The following is a 16,941-nucleotide window of genomic DNA, read 5'->3' on the forward strand; positions in this document are numbered from 1 at the left end:
CTCGAAATCCCTTCTATTCTAACAAAAAAAATCTGTTACTGCTACTGAGGCGGTGACTTTTAAATACTTACAAGTCTCAGTATTGAGCTAATGAAACTTCTAATAAAATTTAGGTAATTTGATATCCAGCAGAGCATGTTGCTAAGATGAAAATGTTTTCCTTCAGGTATTATAAAGTAGAGTAAGTACTGTGGCTTATATCTCCCTAAAATATAGAAGTAAGGAGTAAGGAGGAGAAAAGCAATTATTTAAACCCGTGTTTTAAGGGATAAAACAAAAATGGATAGTCATGTGTCATGTTCAAGCCATGCAGAGGAATTGACTGCCTGATTTCCTTTTCAGGTTTTGCAGATATGCCCTAAGGATATGAGAGCGGATATTTGTGTTCATCTGAACCGCAAAGTTTTCAAAGAGCACCCAGCTTTTAGGCTGGCAAGCGATGGGTGCCTTCGAGCGCTTGCAATGGAATTTCAGACAGTGCACTGTGCCCCAGGAGACCTGATCTACCATGCTGGTGAGAGCGTCGACAGCCTTTGCTTTGTGGTTTCGGGGTCTTTGGAAGTAATCCAGGATGACGAGGTGGTTGCTATACTGGGTGAGTTTCACAGCTGATACACACATTGTGTGCAAGTATAAATGCACAGAGTGTTTTTATAGCCTCTTGTCCTCAAGCACTTAAGTCATTCTTTACTAAAACTCCAGTCGAGTTACCTTTATCACAGCCTACTGTAGTGTATTTTAAAGAAATAGGCAGCCGTGTGGCGTTGGATGTTTATTGTCTGGAAAAATTAAAAGAGAAGGGAAAAAAAAGTACGTAGTACCATGCAGAAGCATTGCATGAAGTCATTGGCTTGTCCTCCTGTTCCATATAGGTGAATAGAAAAGGTAACTATCTTGTGTACAGATTGCTTCAACTCTTTTCTCATCAATGAAAACACTGAGAGGTTGCTTTTGGTGTTCTTCCTGTCTTGCCATATTTCTTTTCATGAGAAAATCTATTTAGGACTTCAGAAAATTTACTTTTAAAGGCCTCCCTACCTGACTTCTTTCCATCCTCCTGATGAAAATCTAGTTTTGCTGAACTGTTTTTCTATTAGCTTTATTTTAGATTTTGTTGAAACAATATTTAGCTCAATAAGTCAAAGTAATGTAGAAATTCATAGCAGAGTTATGTTGACTTGGAGTGACAGCTTTAGGTTGGAGGCACTAAAAAGTAGCTGATAGTGCTATGAACAACATTCTGAAGCAAAGCTAGGAGAAGAGTGTGTGATAATCCAATAGATGTAGATAAATGATGGGGTGGCTGGAGCATTGAAAAGGTGATACATATCCTTTGATTCTGTCAGGCTCTTTTGTGATAAAGTAAGTTCTCATGGTGGCTTTATCCAGTACCTGTCACTCACAGCAACCTGGTAAAGAACTTGATAAGCCTAATTATTCTGAACACATACACTCGAGTCTAAGAGGGATGTCTACTGGAAAATGAGGGTGCTAATAATATTCAGAACTCAGTTTTCCTCTTCTTCTAAAGAGAATTGTATACATAGCACAGCAGGAATTTCATGTCCTGAAGAGTCAAGTTCGTAATGTTTTGTGCTATACAAGAAAACTAAAAAAAGGTGAAAAATAGTGGGATAACTCTTTTTTTCAGGAATCGGGCTGTGAAGCCATCTATTGAAAGTTTCTCCATCCTGATGAAAGTGGTTAGCTGAAGTTTTTCCCTATTCTAAATCAGTAGGAACTTTACTCCTTCAGCACTGTGTATTGCAACCACCCCATTACTGAAGATGCTGCAGGAGATAGATGTTAGGCAGGAAATCTTGGCCTTTGCCATCTCAGTTTTCTTATCAGTAGAACAGCAATGATTTTTTTTTTTAAATTTCATTTTCAGCTAAACTTGCCAAGCATTTGATAAAAGTACACCAGATAAAACAAGGTACTACAAGGAAAAAAACTGAAGCCTACATTGCACAAGAAACATGATTGTTGCTGAGCATTCAGACAGAGCAGCTTATTCCATAAGTTTTGTTTACCAATCACAACTAAGCACAGCTCAGAAGATCTGGCATGTAGCAGTGAACCATGTGAGGAGTTCTGTAGGGTAATTTCAGTTAACAGATATTATAGGGTGACTATAATCTCCTCACAGACGTTCTTGAAAAAAAAAAACAAAACAGCACATAAGTTATTTCAAGTGAATTATTTGCTCAGGTTTGGCTGTCACCGAATAAAGCAGGCTTTGCAATTTGCAATGTAGCCTGTATCTTCTGCACAATAGAAGAATAAATTGCATCTCTAAATTACTGTGTGTGACTGTGGTACATTACGTAAACCAAAGGCAATCTACACTTGATCTGTACAGTATCCAATTCGTATGAAAAATTTTCAAGTTCTGGAATCGTTTAGCCTTGCAGACAGGCATACAAAAGTGTATCATGTAGCCTTGGAGCACATTTTGTGCACTTGCATTGACTCATGTAACAAGTATATTCTCCATTAAGGCTTAAGTTCTTACAAGGAAGAACTGACTTAGACCTGGATTAGTGGAGTACTGATTTAGAAGAACTTGCACATGGGTCAGAAGTGTAAAGAAATTTACTCTGTTTTGGATCACCTAATATTACATTTCCTGTTAATTTGACTTAGAGACAACACAAAATGAGTAAATTAAAAAAAAAAAAAAGTCACCACAGCATTTATATTAAAAGTTTAAAGAAATTTGTATGAAGTTGGATTTGCTGGGATGAAAGACAGTTTTGAATTGTATCCAAAATTTCTACTGAAACAAAGAAATTACTAATGTTAATGTACCACAGATTATTGGACTTGATGTGTTTTAAAAAAATAAATTAATTAATCCCCCATTCCCACCTCCCTCCCTCAAGAAAAGATAAAAATTTGTCTTTAAGAAAGGTGATTTATTTATGATTTGTGGTTCATTCCAAATCAAACAGTAAAGAAAGCAAGACAGCAAGACAAGCCACTGTACTAATGTGCTCTTTTATGTGAATGTTTCGATCAGGAGAGGAGTTCTGTAGAAGTGGAGTTTGGCTAGCAGGAAGCAGCATGGATAAAATACAGTTCAGTTTTCTGTTGTTTCCCTCTTCTTCCATTTATACCATTGTTATTGCTTACAAAAAGCTCTGAGATATGCTCAGCACTTTATGGAAGATCGAGACAAATAACGCGGTTCCTGCCCTGAAGAGAACTGAATGAACTGTAGGTCATCCAGGACTTCCATTAAGAGACTGTTTTCTACCTGAGTTTGCTTTTAACTTTTCAAAGCATTACCCATTTGGACTGATGCTGCTTTATCCATCAGAGTCTGTTATCTCTTTGAACTACCTTTGCTTAAAAACTTACCCATTTATCCAAATGTGGTTAAGGAAAATGGGTTATTTTGTCACTGCTGAAAAACTATGAGGAATGTATATGCATTTCAGTTGGCAGCACTCATTTCTCTGCTTTGGATCATAACCTTCAGGCTGAGCCACTGGCCATCTGAAAACCTAACCTTGTCACAGGCCTTTAAAAGGTAAAATTTACTCATCCTCAGGAGAGATTTTTTGGATTTTAATGTAATGAATATCTTAAAAAGATCCCCCCTGGCATCTTATGATCCCAGACAAGGATCATAAGCTGTGGCTACAGCTGTATTTAAGATACAGGGGAAAGGTGATAGTAGGAGGAGCGTGAAACTAAGCTAGCCTCGCTAGTTGTTTCTTAATTTAGGGAGGCTGGGGGACCTGAACTGTCTTTTAATGCACTTTTTGTACTTTTTACATTATGAAGGTCTGCATTTCCTTAGTGCAGCATGAGAATATAGATTGTTTTTTAGAACTGCAGTAAGCAAGAAACTGCTAGAAGTCAGGCTGAGTAGATGTTATGCCGTTGCTGAGGCTGTGGTACTTCTGAGGCTTCGGTCTTTTAGTCTGTGTCCCTTCTTATCTCTCAATGTTGTTAGAGGAACTACTAGTTCTTGTGTTACTTCTCTAATTGCATGTGTGCAATGAAAATGTAATAAAAGTTGTAAAATGAAAAAAAAAAACCACGGTATAGTAGCTAGTACCAAAGTTAACTTGTATTTTCTAGAAACATAGTGAAAGAGAGGATATAAACCTTTTTAGAAAAGAAATCATATTGTGTTGATGTACAAGTATCTGATCAAGGATGCTAAGGTAAAGCTGCTTCTTAGTAGAAGGTAATCAGTTCTAACTTAGAGATTGTATTCCAAGACTGAACTGAAAATCCCTCTTTTCTAGTGAAAATAAAGGAGGGAACAGGTTCTTGGACTGAGGTTGAATCCAACCAGTCCAGTTTAAAACTGAAATCTTTGAAATTTCAGAAAGCCTTTCAGCAAAAGTCTAAAACAGGGGATGGAACACCTCTTCTACAAGGACAGACTGAGAGAGCTGGTGCTTTTCATCCTGGGGAAGAGAAGACTCCAAAGTGACCTGATAGCAGCCTTTCAGTATCTAAAGGGAAGCTACAGGAAAGAAGCAGACATCCTCCTTAGCAGATCTGTTGTGATAGAACAACAGGAAATGGTTTTAAGCTTAAAGAGGGTAGATTTAGGTTAGATATAAGGAAAAAGTCATTTACAGCGAGGGTGATGAAGCACTGGCACAGGCTGCTCAGAGAGCAGGTGGATGCCCCGTTCCTGGAGACATTCAATGGATTAGGCTCTGAGCAACCTGATCGAACCGTGGATGTCCCTGTTTGTTGCAGGGGAGGTTGGACTAGGTGGCTCTTAAAGGTCCCTTCCAACTCTAAGGATTCTATAGTTCTATGAAACTGAGAGAAGATGAGCCTTGAAATTAGAATGACAGACTTTCTATAAAGCATTGTCCTGTTCTTAAATTTTCAGACTCCTGCAATATTTGTTGGCTAATTACTCCCAGAGGACCTGACTGCAGGGCAAATCTTTACTATATGAATTGTTCAAAGTTGCTGAAGCAGTCTTGATGATCCGTGCAAGAGGATCATCTGTGCATATGGATGTCTTTCAGATTTGATTAGATTAGGAGCCCTTAAGCCTTTGTTTAACAATTGAAATTAAAGCCTTGAAAACCACCATGGTCCTCAAAGCTGACCAACGGATAAGAAAAATAACATTTGCTAGAAGGTTTAGTTTGAAAAGGGAAACAAATTCCCTACTCCCAAAACACTTTATCCTAAGAGCAAAGCATTTTATCCCAAAATTACGTCCCAGATGTTTTGCATTATTATGTTTTTGCTATCTGTATTTGAGCTAAGAACTTTCAAAAGAATAAATTTTTCAGACTTCTGGTTTAGCAAAAAAATATTAATGATTTGTATCCTATACTGTCCCAGAGTAGTGTTTACAATGTATGTTCTGTGGACTCTGTTTAGAGACCAGCTATTAATATTTGTGGAAGTGATGTATGACGTTGAAAGCCGGTAGAGAGCTTGATACATACGTTTATTCTTATACAAGAGACTAATAACAAAATTTCTCAGAATTCAGACACGTAGATAGGGCTAACTAGGAAGGATTGTAAATAAAAGCAGAGAATCTCAGTGATGTGAGCTGGTTGGAGAACTGTGAATAGCTTTAGCGGTGTGCTGATCTATAGTCCAATGGCTATCATGTTACACCATTCAAGGGTCATAAGATGACCTGAAAAAGAGTGAGCCTCATAATAGATTTATTTATCTAGCGTCACAGTTCAATAAGAAAATGATTGTTCCTTTTGTGCATTGTCCTGTGATTTGGTTCCTGGCTGGTTTGTTCCAAGTATGCTTTTGTGCAGTTTCACACATGAATGCCTACAGGTTTGCCTGGTAGTGCCACAGAGTTGGCTGACCTGATGATGTAACTGATGATGGCCTCAGAAATAACGTGAAAACATTTGCCTGATATAGCTAAAATGTATTTGGCTTGTGAATATTTATAATGGAATCAGACAAATACTACATATAATTTTTTCATATGTATAATGGACCCAGCACTTGAATGGAGCATAAGAAAACACGTTTTTCCATATCACAGTTCAGCTGAGATTCTTCATGATTGAAGAGATTTTTGCGCTATTGAACCTTGTGGCTAATTTGGTTCTACCCTGAACTGCACCAAGCAGATTGAGGCAGCCATTTTTTGTGCTGCTCATTCTCATTTTTTTTTCTTCTGTTTTTAAACCAATAGGACTTAACAGAAACAATTTAGGTTGTTGATCTCTTTTTTACATTTAGATGTGCTGTAGCTTTCCTCTAGCACACATCCCTAAGTTTTTAACCCTGTAGTACTTGTCTGCTCTGTAGCCTAATACCAGCTACTCCTACAATTTTGCCTTTTCATAGCTGAAAAAAAAGATAGTGACTGTAGTAGGGCAGAGTGGTTAAAATGGCTGAATGTTGACTGCCATGGCCTTGACTGCAGTGAGTTGGAAACAGTATTGTCCCAACACTGTACGCTTCTCAGAAAGTGGCTGTACATAAGGCATCTTCTAAAAGAGTTGAATCCTGTGCCAGAATGTAGGCAGAAATGGAACGGCCAAAATATTGGGTTTACTCTGCCATCCCCGAAAGCAATGGTTCCCTATACCCATCTTTAGCACCTGCTGCAGAATCCTGCATGGAAGCAAGAAGAGATACCAGGAACACATCTGCCTGCCAGTGTGTACAGCATAGGTGTTCACCTCTATTCCTGGTATGCTCGTCAAGAAATGGCAGTTCTCTTTCAGTCCAGGTGGAAGAGGCCACGTGCTTATATTTCTTTGCGCATTTCTAGCTCATTTATTGTGAGCTAGGAAAATAATTGCCCTGCAACTGCAAGGACAGCTTATATTGTTATTCCTTTTGTTGTCATCAAAGCTAAAGGAAAATGGTAAAATGTAGATAGTACATAATCATGAGAATAACATATGCAGTAACTATGTGTCAAGAATTTTTAGGCTGGTTCTGACTGCATTATTTATCGCTGCTAGGGGAAAGCAGGTATATCTAATCTAAATACTTTTTTTACTGGTCTGGGGGGACAGTCTGCATGTGATGCCCATAGACTTGCTTTTATGATCACATGTGCATTGGAGGAAGTGAAAATTGAATGTCTCTAATACAGATCTTTTATTGTTATTTACAAAGTTATAATACTGACGAGATTGGAGTCTGTGGTTTTAACATGATATTGTAGGAAGCTTGATGTACTATGTTTTATTTTAGCAGGATATTAAATGCTCCATTTACTTTGTGTGGAGAAATTCCTGCTGATTTAATCTTATCTAATTGCAATCTTAAAGGAGCATTATAAGAACAATTGTTTGTTTTCTTCACAATTGTTTTAGCTTACTCATCTAGCTGTAAGCACTTCATTCAGATGGGGCTTGTTTCAGATTTTGGTAGGACGGATTCCATCCTGATAGGATAGTGCAATTTGTAAGGGCAGCTGTACCAGAGAGATGAGGGTTTATTAGAGGAAAAACGGCAGTGCAGAAGTACTGTCTGTCTTAGGCCTTCTCACTGGAAAAGTTTTGCATCTTCTGTGCAATCGCATGGAAATTTCTTCCTTCAAGCAGGCTTGAAGATGTTGGATGTTGACTGCACTGAGCTTGGTCTGCTATCTTTTCACTGTACCAGTACCTGAGCTAACTCACATCTCCCTAAGCTATGCTGCTTTATGTACAATTCAGAATTTGTGTGCTTTGAGGCCTGTTGATATTTAATACCTAGTCTTTGAAAGAAATTCTTAATTCTTTATTTTTTGCTTGAGTTTTAACTATATGTAAACTTTGAGTAAAAAATGCTAAGCTGCTGTGCTCTTAGATTTCAGAGGTAGATGCTGGATTATGGTTGGTATTATATTTTTCTTAATATTTTCCATCACTGTATTGTTTGTGCTATTGAATAACGCTGTGGTACGAACAAAGGTTTTCTTTGGAAAGCAGTGATTGAAATTAAAATCCAGCTTTATCTTCAGTAGTTCTATTGTGCTCTTTGTATTGTTTAAAACTGGTTCATTCAGGTTGACATACATAGGCAGATTGGACAAGTTGCATGTTTCTGTGAAATGATTCAATGAACATCAACTGAAGGAATGACTGTATAAGTCTGACTTTCTCAATGCCTGCCCAAGCACATGATTAGCAAACAAACCAGAAGTGAAGGTCGTGCTAAAATTTTTTAATAGACACCATTTAGCTGTGGCATAAAAGAGGTCTGCATCAATGCAAAATTCTAATTTCATGGGAGATGTAGAAGCAGCATGGAAACTTTTTGTTGCAAAGTATAGATTCATTCCAAATAATGATTTTGGAGAGAGAATCCCTTATTCCAGTACTCAAGCTATTCGGAAGAGAAAGTATGGCTTGGCATCAGGAGTTGATTATTTTGAGAATTCTGCCAGACACTGCTTGTTCAGTGTCTAGTTTCCAGTAGAGCATTAAAAGTAGGAATTACTATGAAAAAGCCATTGTGCACTAGTATCTATAAATGATGGAGCTGTACATGCATTGGAAACACAGATTTATAAAACACTTGATTAATGATCTTCTGGAATACATGGGGAGAAGGGGGCTCACTATGCATAGAAGCTTCAGTGGTAAACTTAGAACTGCCAATTATATTACTTTTTCTATGACTTCATGATTTATTATGACAAACTAACGCAATTTCGCATAACATGGCTGCTACTTTTAGTCTAACACCACCATGTGTGAAAGAAAGCCCCTTTTGAAGATGGTAATGCCTTGCAGGTTCCTGGCAGCAGTGGCTCATTGGCAGCCAACACTGAGATATGGTGGAGATGAGACTCCAGTATGTTCCTTGATATGGAGGATTTGAAGGCTCACTCACCACAATTGTATACACTTTATACCTCTCTCCAAAGGGAGGTGTGAAGAGAAGACAATAATTAAGCCTACAAATATTCTTGGAGCACTTGCATTTTTTAGTTCATTGCCTACAGGTTTCAAAATGTTTTTTTTTCAGAGGTGTGTTTCAAAACATTTATTCTAGAGGGCAAAATCCAATTCTTTAAACTTTTGTGAATGCTTTTGTCTGAAATTGAAAAGAGATTTTTCAAATGTAAAGGCTTTAACCTAGCTGTTGCTTGAAGCTTATAACATAAAGCCTGTTTTTAAATCATTGGATAAGAACCTCAAGGATACTGCACTACAATCCCTTACGTAGGGGTTTTGAAGTAATACTGTTCATGCAATGACTAAGTGTACTGAGCTGTATTTTTTTCCATTACTTAGCAAATGCAAATAAATTCAAGTACATTTGTGACTCGTTATTTGAGCTGGCAACTTCCATGTCTTCTTAGCTTGGTACAAACTTGTCTTTATTACTACTTTTTATAGTAATTATTAAAAAGCAAGTAAGGGTGAATGATTCTGATGCAGCCTCCTGGCTTTTAGTGAGGAAATCTCGTAGAGCCCAGCTAACATCTTAAAGCTGTTCTTCTTATCACATTAAGTCAAATATTGACACACAATCCATACTCTATTCACAGAGACAAATAAACACAATAATAACAATAGAAATTGTAGCTGTAACTAATTCATATGTTGTTGCTTCTCATCCAGTCCTTTGAAATAAATACTTCCATTTTTTCTTTCACTGTTCTTCAACAGCTGTATAGTAAGCTAACTACAAAACTGATGCCAATCTCTGTTTGAAAGCATGAACAGATACAGTATGTTTCCATTTGTGCACCTGGCAAATCACTGAAAGTGCAGTTTTGGTTTTTTATCACTGTAACAATTCTTTTGGTTTCAGTAGGACTGATACTTGGACTTTTTTTTCCCTTCTGCCTTGTGGAGGAAAAGAGTAATTAAGAGCCTCTGGTTAATGGAAAAGTACATTCTCAGCTGTACAGTTGGTTGTTCAATTACTATGATGTTTCAGTTTGAACTTGAGAAATCTTAAGGCAATCTAAAGTAGCAGATTGCTCCTAAGCATCACCTCCTGCTGGCTGCAGTGTGTTGGAGGGCCAAGCTACTGACTATGCAGTGGCTGTCAAATTGCACAGGTTGTTATGGGGTCCCAATACTGGGACAAAAACTGCATGTTCCACCTTGGTGCCAAACTGTAGCTCTAGTTTTTCTGGCTGACAGTTATTCTTTGCCTAAAACAATGCACTGTCCATAGAAAAATTTATTTTCGCTGTGATGCACTCTGGAGAGCAGTGCTGGGAATCTGCTTGTGCAGGTGCTGCAGCTGCAGTAGATATCTGATCAGCATTACAGATGACAGTATTTGCTGACACCAGATTTCCAAGATAAATTTGGTTCTGCATTGAGCAGTGTTTGGTTCTTCTGGGCTGTGTTGGGTTTACTGAGGCCATGTCAGATCACATTTTCTCTACTGTTCAAACATGCTGATGAAGGCAAGTCTGGAGGGGACCTGAGTCAGACTGGTATCAGCTGCTGCAGCAACTATTACTACTGATCTGGGAGTGACTTTGAGATGAGTACTTTGGATAATGTGCTGAAAATCCTTGGATTGGTGTGAATGCCTTGAAGTCTGTGCTGACTTGGAAGAGGTTTAATATACAAATCCCTGGCCCCTTCTCCCTACCCAGCACTTATTACCTGCATCTCGCCAAAATTGTCCCATGATACTGAGACATCTAGAACCAGGAAGCATTTTTGTCATTCAAGATTTTTCACATGATGTTTTATGAATAGTGTGGAGTATCTTCTGTTTGTGAACTCTCCAATACTTCCTGTTGCAGTGCAGCAGAAACTAAGTGTTGTTCTAGTAGGCACATCATGGCAGTATGGCTCAAAGTGTGAGCATAGTTCTGTTCCTGAATGGAATCAGCAAAACACGAGACTAAGTTGCAGTATTTAGATGTTCATTCTGAGTGCTGCTTTACGGAGGCAGAGTGGATGTGGATCTCTTGCCTGACTCTGGCTAAATTTGCAGTGGTAACAGAGAAATCCTAATTTCTCTTTAAGATGAACTGATGTAGAGGAAAGACTGGGAAAGAATAAGCATGGAAACAGAAGCTGCTGGTTATATGAAACAATTCTTTAGAGTTTAATTATATCAGGGTTGGGGACTTGTTATTATAATTAAACAAGCAAACATAAAAGGCAGAAAACTATTTGGTTTTCCAGTGCGTGTTGCGCTGAGAGTGAAAAGGTCCTCAGCCCACAAAACCAGCAGGGAAATTAAATGATTAATAGTGAAAGCTTAGATCATCCACTTTAAGCGTGATTGATAAGTAGTGTTCCTGGCAAATGTTTGGAATTCTGTGAGCTGGGAAAGAGAAATGCGAAGTACTGACAAATGGCCATCTGCATTTCTCTGGCTTTTTAATCTTTCTTCAAGGTGATGTGTATAAAATTTGGAGTTATGTAAAAAAGGAGATTTTTGACTCAAGTTCTCTAATGATGCCTTAGACTTTGCCAAACACACTTTGATGAGTTTAAGTGTTACCTTGCTCTTCTTTCCAATTGCTGGTGTTCTTGATAGAACAGTTTCTTTCTTAAATTCTCTTTTTTCTGAGTGATTGTTCTTTCTTTATGGAGAACATGTAAGCAGAAAGACATTAAGTATGCATCATTTAAAAAATGGACTTTATAGAAGTAAAGCAGTGTGATACTTGTACGTCTGCCTTTCTCTGGAAATTTGACCATTATATGGGATTGATTTTATCTAGAGTTCTAGCAATTAATTGTTAATTTCAAGGGAATTGTTATTAATTGAAAATAGCACAGCTTCTTGCTTTAGCTTGCTTTATTTCTTAAAATGTGAGGCTTCTGTGATCTGACTCGGTTTTTGATCCATGCATTGCTTGTAAGCATGCATCCAGCAGGCGTACCTCTCCTGTATGCTCCTTGCCAGTGGGAACCACCTGGCAGTGCCCTCATTGCAGAGCAAAGTTCTGGGAGAGCTGCAAGTAGCAGGAGGAAACTGGAGTTGCTGGCACAGGTGAAGGGCATGACTGTGTCTTCACACATTGTGTGGGAAGCGGTTAAATTTGCAAAGAGATAAAATCTAACTAACTTGTTCATTGTGTTTCGTTTCCTATGTACACAGAGCAACACCGTAATGTTTGTAGTTGTGTCATACTAATTAGATTTCATGCTGCTATCGGGCAGTGTCTTTTTGTGATACAAGAACTACTCTGGAGAGATTAAGAAATAGCCCTCAAAACAAGCTGGAATTTCTCTCCTTTATGCTTGGACTGTCCGCTCTGACTGTTGTTCATCAGTGACAGCACATTTCTGTACTTGACAGTTTCCAGAGTGTTAATTAAAACAGCTGTTTAGCTGATTGCCTGGAAGATTCCAAGTAAAAACATATTTATTCCGAAGGCAAACAATCAATTTTTACCTAGTGAAACATATTAATTTTTATGGTGCATAAAAGTCTTTTCATTTCAATTTTGTATATATTGTGTGTTTGCCTGTCTAAATGCTTTAAGGATGATGTACTATTTTAACTGCGTGGAAGCTATTTTTGTAGGCCATGTTTAAGATACCTACTGAAAAAGCCTATGCTTAAATAATTGAAAACATGAAAAGTCAGTGCCATTAAAAATGAAAAGTTACTTACTGTGGTGACCTGCTGGGCTACCCCTACATTCCCTAATATGCACCTTTGTAGTACTGCTAGATGTTGATGCTGCCCTGTGTAAAGGGACAGCAGTAGAAAGGATGTGATTATGGTGCTTTTGCCTAACTCTTTGGGGAAAAATGTGTTTACAGATGGCTTCTGTGTCTGAAAGGCAGTCTACACTGTTACACTGTTACACTGTTCAGGGAAAAACTGGTCCCTGGCAGGTGGAATGTACAGGCATCTGTGGAGGCCTTAGGAGCACATCAGTATGAAGCCCAGCTTATTGTGCTACAGTGTAGTGTGTCATCAGGCTGAGATAACTTATCCTCAAAGAGAAAACACTTGGTGTCTAATGGAAGAGACAGTGTGAAGGTGGATGTACAGCTCAAGAGCTGACATGAGTGTTCTGGGTCAAATTTAGACTTTTATGAGTGACTACTTATTTAGAGAAAAAACCTAAACAGGCCATGGTGAAATCAATAAGCTAATATATATCTTGATGCTTTGGCTTTAAGAATGACTACAGGCCAATGATTACTTGTAAAACAAGTGAATAAACAGTCCTAGCATAACTTGGTAGACATTATGGACATATTTCCTTTGTTGCTTTGTCTTAGAAGAGATTTGCATTTGTGATATAATACAGTGGAGATATAAGAGAAAAATATCATTCGAAACAAGAACTCATTATCAAGAGAACATCTGAATATTCTTATTTTGTTAGCATTGTATGTTGGCAAGCAGAAAAACAAAACAAACAAAAAAAGCAACCATTACTCTGGAAAGCAGCTTGTAACTTTCTCCTAAACACTCCCATTTGTGCCCAGCCTGAGTCAGGATGTAACCAGTGAAATCCACCCTGGGGACTGCTCTTTGGGCAGGTTTTGGAATACTTGCCATGTGTTATAGTGCCCAGATGGGTGCATCTGGCATGGATTCCTCAGTCAGGATTTCATTGGTTGTCCCCAGGCTAATAAAGATGGGTATGTAGAAACATTTGGGAGAAGGTTATAAGGAAACAGTTTATTTTCTGTCTTCCTGTACATAACAACTGAATATTCTTGTCAGTATTGTCCTGATGATAACTCACTTGTACTCATCTTCCTTTCAACAACACTGTTATCTTAAATTTATCCTGTATTACATAGGTGCACAACACACACAGCCACTGGAAGATTTTTTTTTTTTTTGAGACTCTTACCAGTTGGGAAACACTAGTGCCATCAGATCTGCTCTTTCATGCTGTTGTAAAGGTGAACCTTTCTACTGATGGTCTCACAAAAGAGGCCTAACTTACTTTAATAGTGATGCATAGCAACGTTCTGTTACAACCTATAACCGCTGAGTTTATTGACACAACAGTAGGTGTTAGCCAGATTAAGAAAACTCAACAACTTGTAAGAAACAAATCCTTTGCATATCAGTTACAAAAAGAAAGGGAAAATGTATTTCCTCTCAATTAAACTCTTAAAAAGAAAAAGGAAGAGAACATGAACCAAGACTGAAGTGTTTTCCTTGACTGTAAGAGAAGAATCTTTATTGATAGTTAAAGGGGAATTGTTGCATGGAAAACACTTCCTGATTGTGATTTATTTATACAAAATTTTCTCGGCTGTAGTAATTAACAGAAAGACAGGAAAAAAGGTTATCAATGGAATATTTAAAAGAGCTTGTTTTCCAGCCAGAATTGTTTTCTGAGTGCATAAAATGGAAGAACTGTGACTTCATAAGTGAGATGTATGCTCTTTAATATTTTTGGCAGAAATAGCACTGTTATTGAAAGCAATGCTGCTGCTTTTTTTCTAGGCAAAGGAGATGTTTTTGGTGATGTCTTCTGGAAGGAGTCTACCCTTGCCCAGTCCTGTGCAAATGTGAGGGCTTTGACCTACTGTGATCTTCATGTGATTAAGAGAGATGCCTTGCAGAAAGTGCTGGAGTTCTATACAGCCTTTTCACACTCCTTCTCCAGAAATCTCATTTTGACTTACAACTTGAGAAAAAGAGTAAGTAGCTTTGATTTAACATACTATATAAATGTTCACTTCTAAGGTCTGTCTGTATGAAAACCCAAATTGGCTTGAATTGTGACATTCTTCATCACCTCCCTTGAAAGGTGTTTTTTCAGACCTTGCTTAAAAGACGTGGCTAGCATATAGAGTCAAAAGGCCATATGTGTTTATTCCAGTGCTAGCTTTAGAGGGAGCTGGATTATGTATATGTGAAAGTCTCGTATTTCTGTGAAGTGAACAGCTTTAAGCATAATTGCAATCTGTTATGCGCTTTTAATGAAACAGAGTTAACTACTTTATTTTGTAAAGCAGCTAAAAAGACATTAGGTGTGTTGCCTGTAGTTACAAGGAAGATGGAAGAGAAGGTATGAAATCTAATTATGTAGAATAAAAATCAACTGCGATCACAATGGGAAAGTAATACGAACTTGGCCAATTCTATCAAGATTTATATCCTTCAGTAACAATCAGATTTTGGAATTACTTTGTCTATCTAATTAATGCTTCCATTTCCTTATCCTTGATGATTTCTCTGTCTTAATTTCTTCCTGTGTGCTGTTTCAAGGTATTCTGTCCAACATGAATTGTCATAACCTAATATTCCATCTTAAATTCTTTGAATTTTAATTCTTCAGTGAACCCCTGCTGTAGAGATTTACCATAGTAGGTGTAATTCATTCACTATGATATTATGACTCAGCAAAGAAAGCAACAATATTACACTGAAAATAAATAAGTTGGATCAGCTCTACTTGCTTTAAAAGAATATTATGATATAAGGATACTTGAAATTAGCTGAAGAAATATGTTTGGTAGGAGATTTTTTGTTCCTAAAAACTGTTCTTCGTGGTAATTTCTGGGTGCCAAGTAAGTCCTAGATCATTATACCTGAAAAATTAGAAATAGTTTCATCTTTTGAAGTCTGTTGTGGAAAGTTAGCCTTCAAACCTAGAGTATTATTATTTTTTAACCTAGAATTAGCCCACTGAAATTAAAATAGTGTGATAATGTTTTTCATCTGTGTATGTTAATAGTATCAGGGAATTTAGCTTTTCAGTATTGAGCAGCAAAGTAATTATTATCTCCATTTCGGTCAAATAAATCAAAGCTTTGGTGATGTATGTATTTAAAACTAAGAAGCAAATCCATAATGGAAGACTTCCCCACAGAGTGCTTTGTCAAATGATCTCGAGTTCCTGCAGGACAAGGAAAATACTTATAACTGGAAGGAGATTGAGGCACACATCCTAATTAAAACCCAGCTATTCACCTGGTTTTAATAATGTGGGGAATAAAAGGAATTAGTATTGAGTCCTCTGGAGCATCTGCATCACTGACTCTGGCATGATTTAAAATAGTGCTATGGGTACTTACTGTAAGGTGGTCTAGGAATGTGTATCTTTTTATTCAGCATCAGTAAAAATCACAAAATTTTCAGCGTACAAGGACCAACTTCCTTGATGCACACAGTGAGGCTGGCAGAGGCATATTATTTTGGCTTTGTGTTGAGCCAGAAGTTCCAATTTTAGAATTGAGTGCCTGCTCCAGAAGTGATGCTCTTTCCCTCCATGTTCATTAGTGTAGCCTTTCCCAGCCCATCTTACAAATCACTTTTAAACCACAATATCATAGCTCCTGTGCAGTCAGTTTTCTTCACAAAATGTTCCTAGTAAAAAGGTACATCTTATGACAGCAATTTCCATCCAGTTATTCAAATAATTGGATTTTAATTGAGTTGCAGTCAGCAGAAAAGTGGCAGTGATTGATAGTGGAAGTGAGAGTTTGATGGTTCTAGGTTAGCAGACTGTAAAGTTAATTCTTTTATTGAAAGAAGACCGACTGCAATCAGAATGCAAATGTTAAATAAAGTAAATAGCGTATGCTTTTGGAAATGCAGATAAGGTATGGTACTTTAGAGGCTGGAGAAAATGCACATGAAAAGGCAGCTTTTTTAGAGTTTGGAATTTAATCTGGTTTAAATGTGAATCTTGTATAGAAATAGCTCCCTGGCTTGTTGCTTCTAGCACTCCTCCTGGTCTATTTCTGAAAACGGAATTTTGCAGAATTCAGATGAACTGGTATCTTTGCGAATTACATTTGTGATGTACTGCATATCCTTCAGGATAGAAATATCAAAATTGCCCTTTTCATTTCAATAAACAGTCTCATCTCTGACTCCAAAACTGTTGAGCTAGCTTGAGGTTATATTCTATGTATTCATTCCAAATATATTTATACCGATTCCAAACAAATGGAAAAGCAACTTGGTTGTGTTTTTTTTTCTCTTTTTTCCCTGTAAGATCTCTTAGGTGTATTCTCCTCTGAGGAGTTCCCATCTTCAGGGTGCAATATGCATTAACTTGTCTTGTTGCATACAGCAGGGTGCTTTTTACCCAGGTTT

The 16,941-nt window shown here is 37.6% G+C and overlaps 1 protein-coding gene across 4 annotated transcripts in view; it reads left to right on the top strand.

The window, feature by feature from the left end:
* Nucleotides 1-16,941, top strand: part of KCNH1 (potassium voltage-gated channel subfamily H member 1) — a 242,283-nt gene that overhangs the window by 149,910 nt on the left and 75,432 nt on the right. For all 4 annotated transcript variants that reach the window (XM_090135085.1, XM_090135084.1, XM_090135086.1 and 1 more), the window contains 2 exons: nt 343-595; nt 14,338-14,534. In XM_090135085.1, the coding sequence (XP_089991211.1) occupies nt 343-595; nt 14,338-14,534 (450 nt within the window). The remainder of the gene's footprint in view (nt 1-342; nt 596-14,337; nt 14,535-16,941) is intronic.

This window comes from Phasianus colchicus, chromosome 2, assembly GCF_987193195.1.
Source record: "Phasianus colchicus chromosome 2, bPhaCol1.hap1.1, whole genome shotgun sequence".
NCBI classification, from domain to species: domain Eukaryota; kingdom Metazoa; phylum Chordata; class Aves; order Galliformes; family Phasianidae; genus Phasianus; species Phasianus colchicus.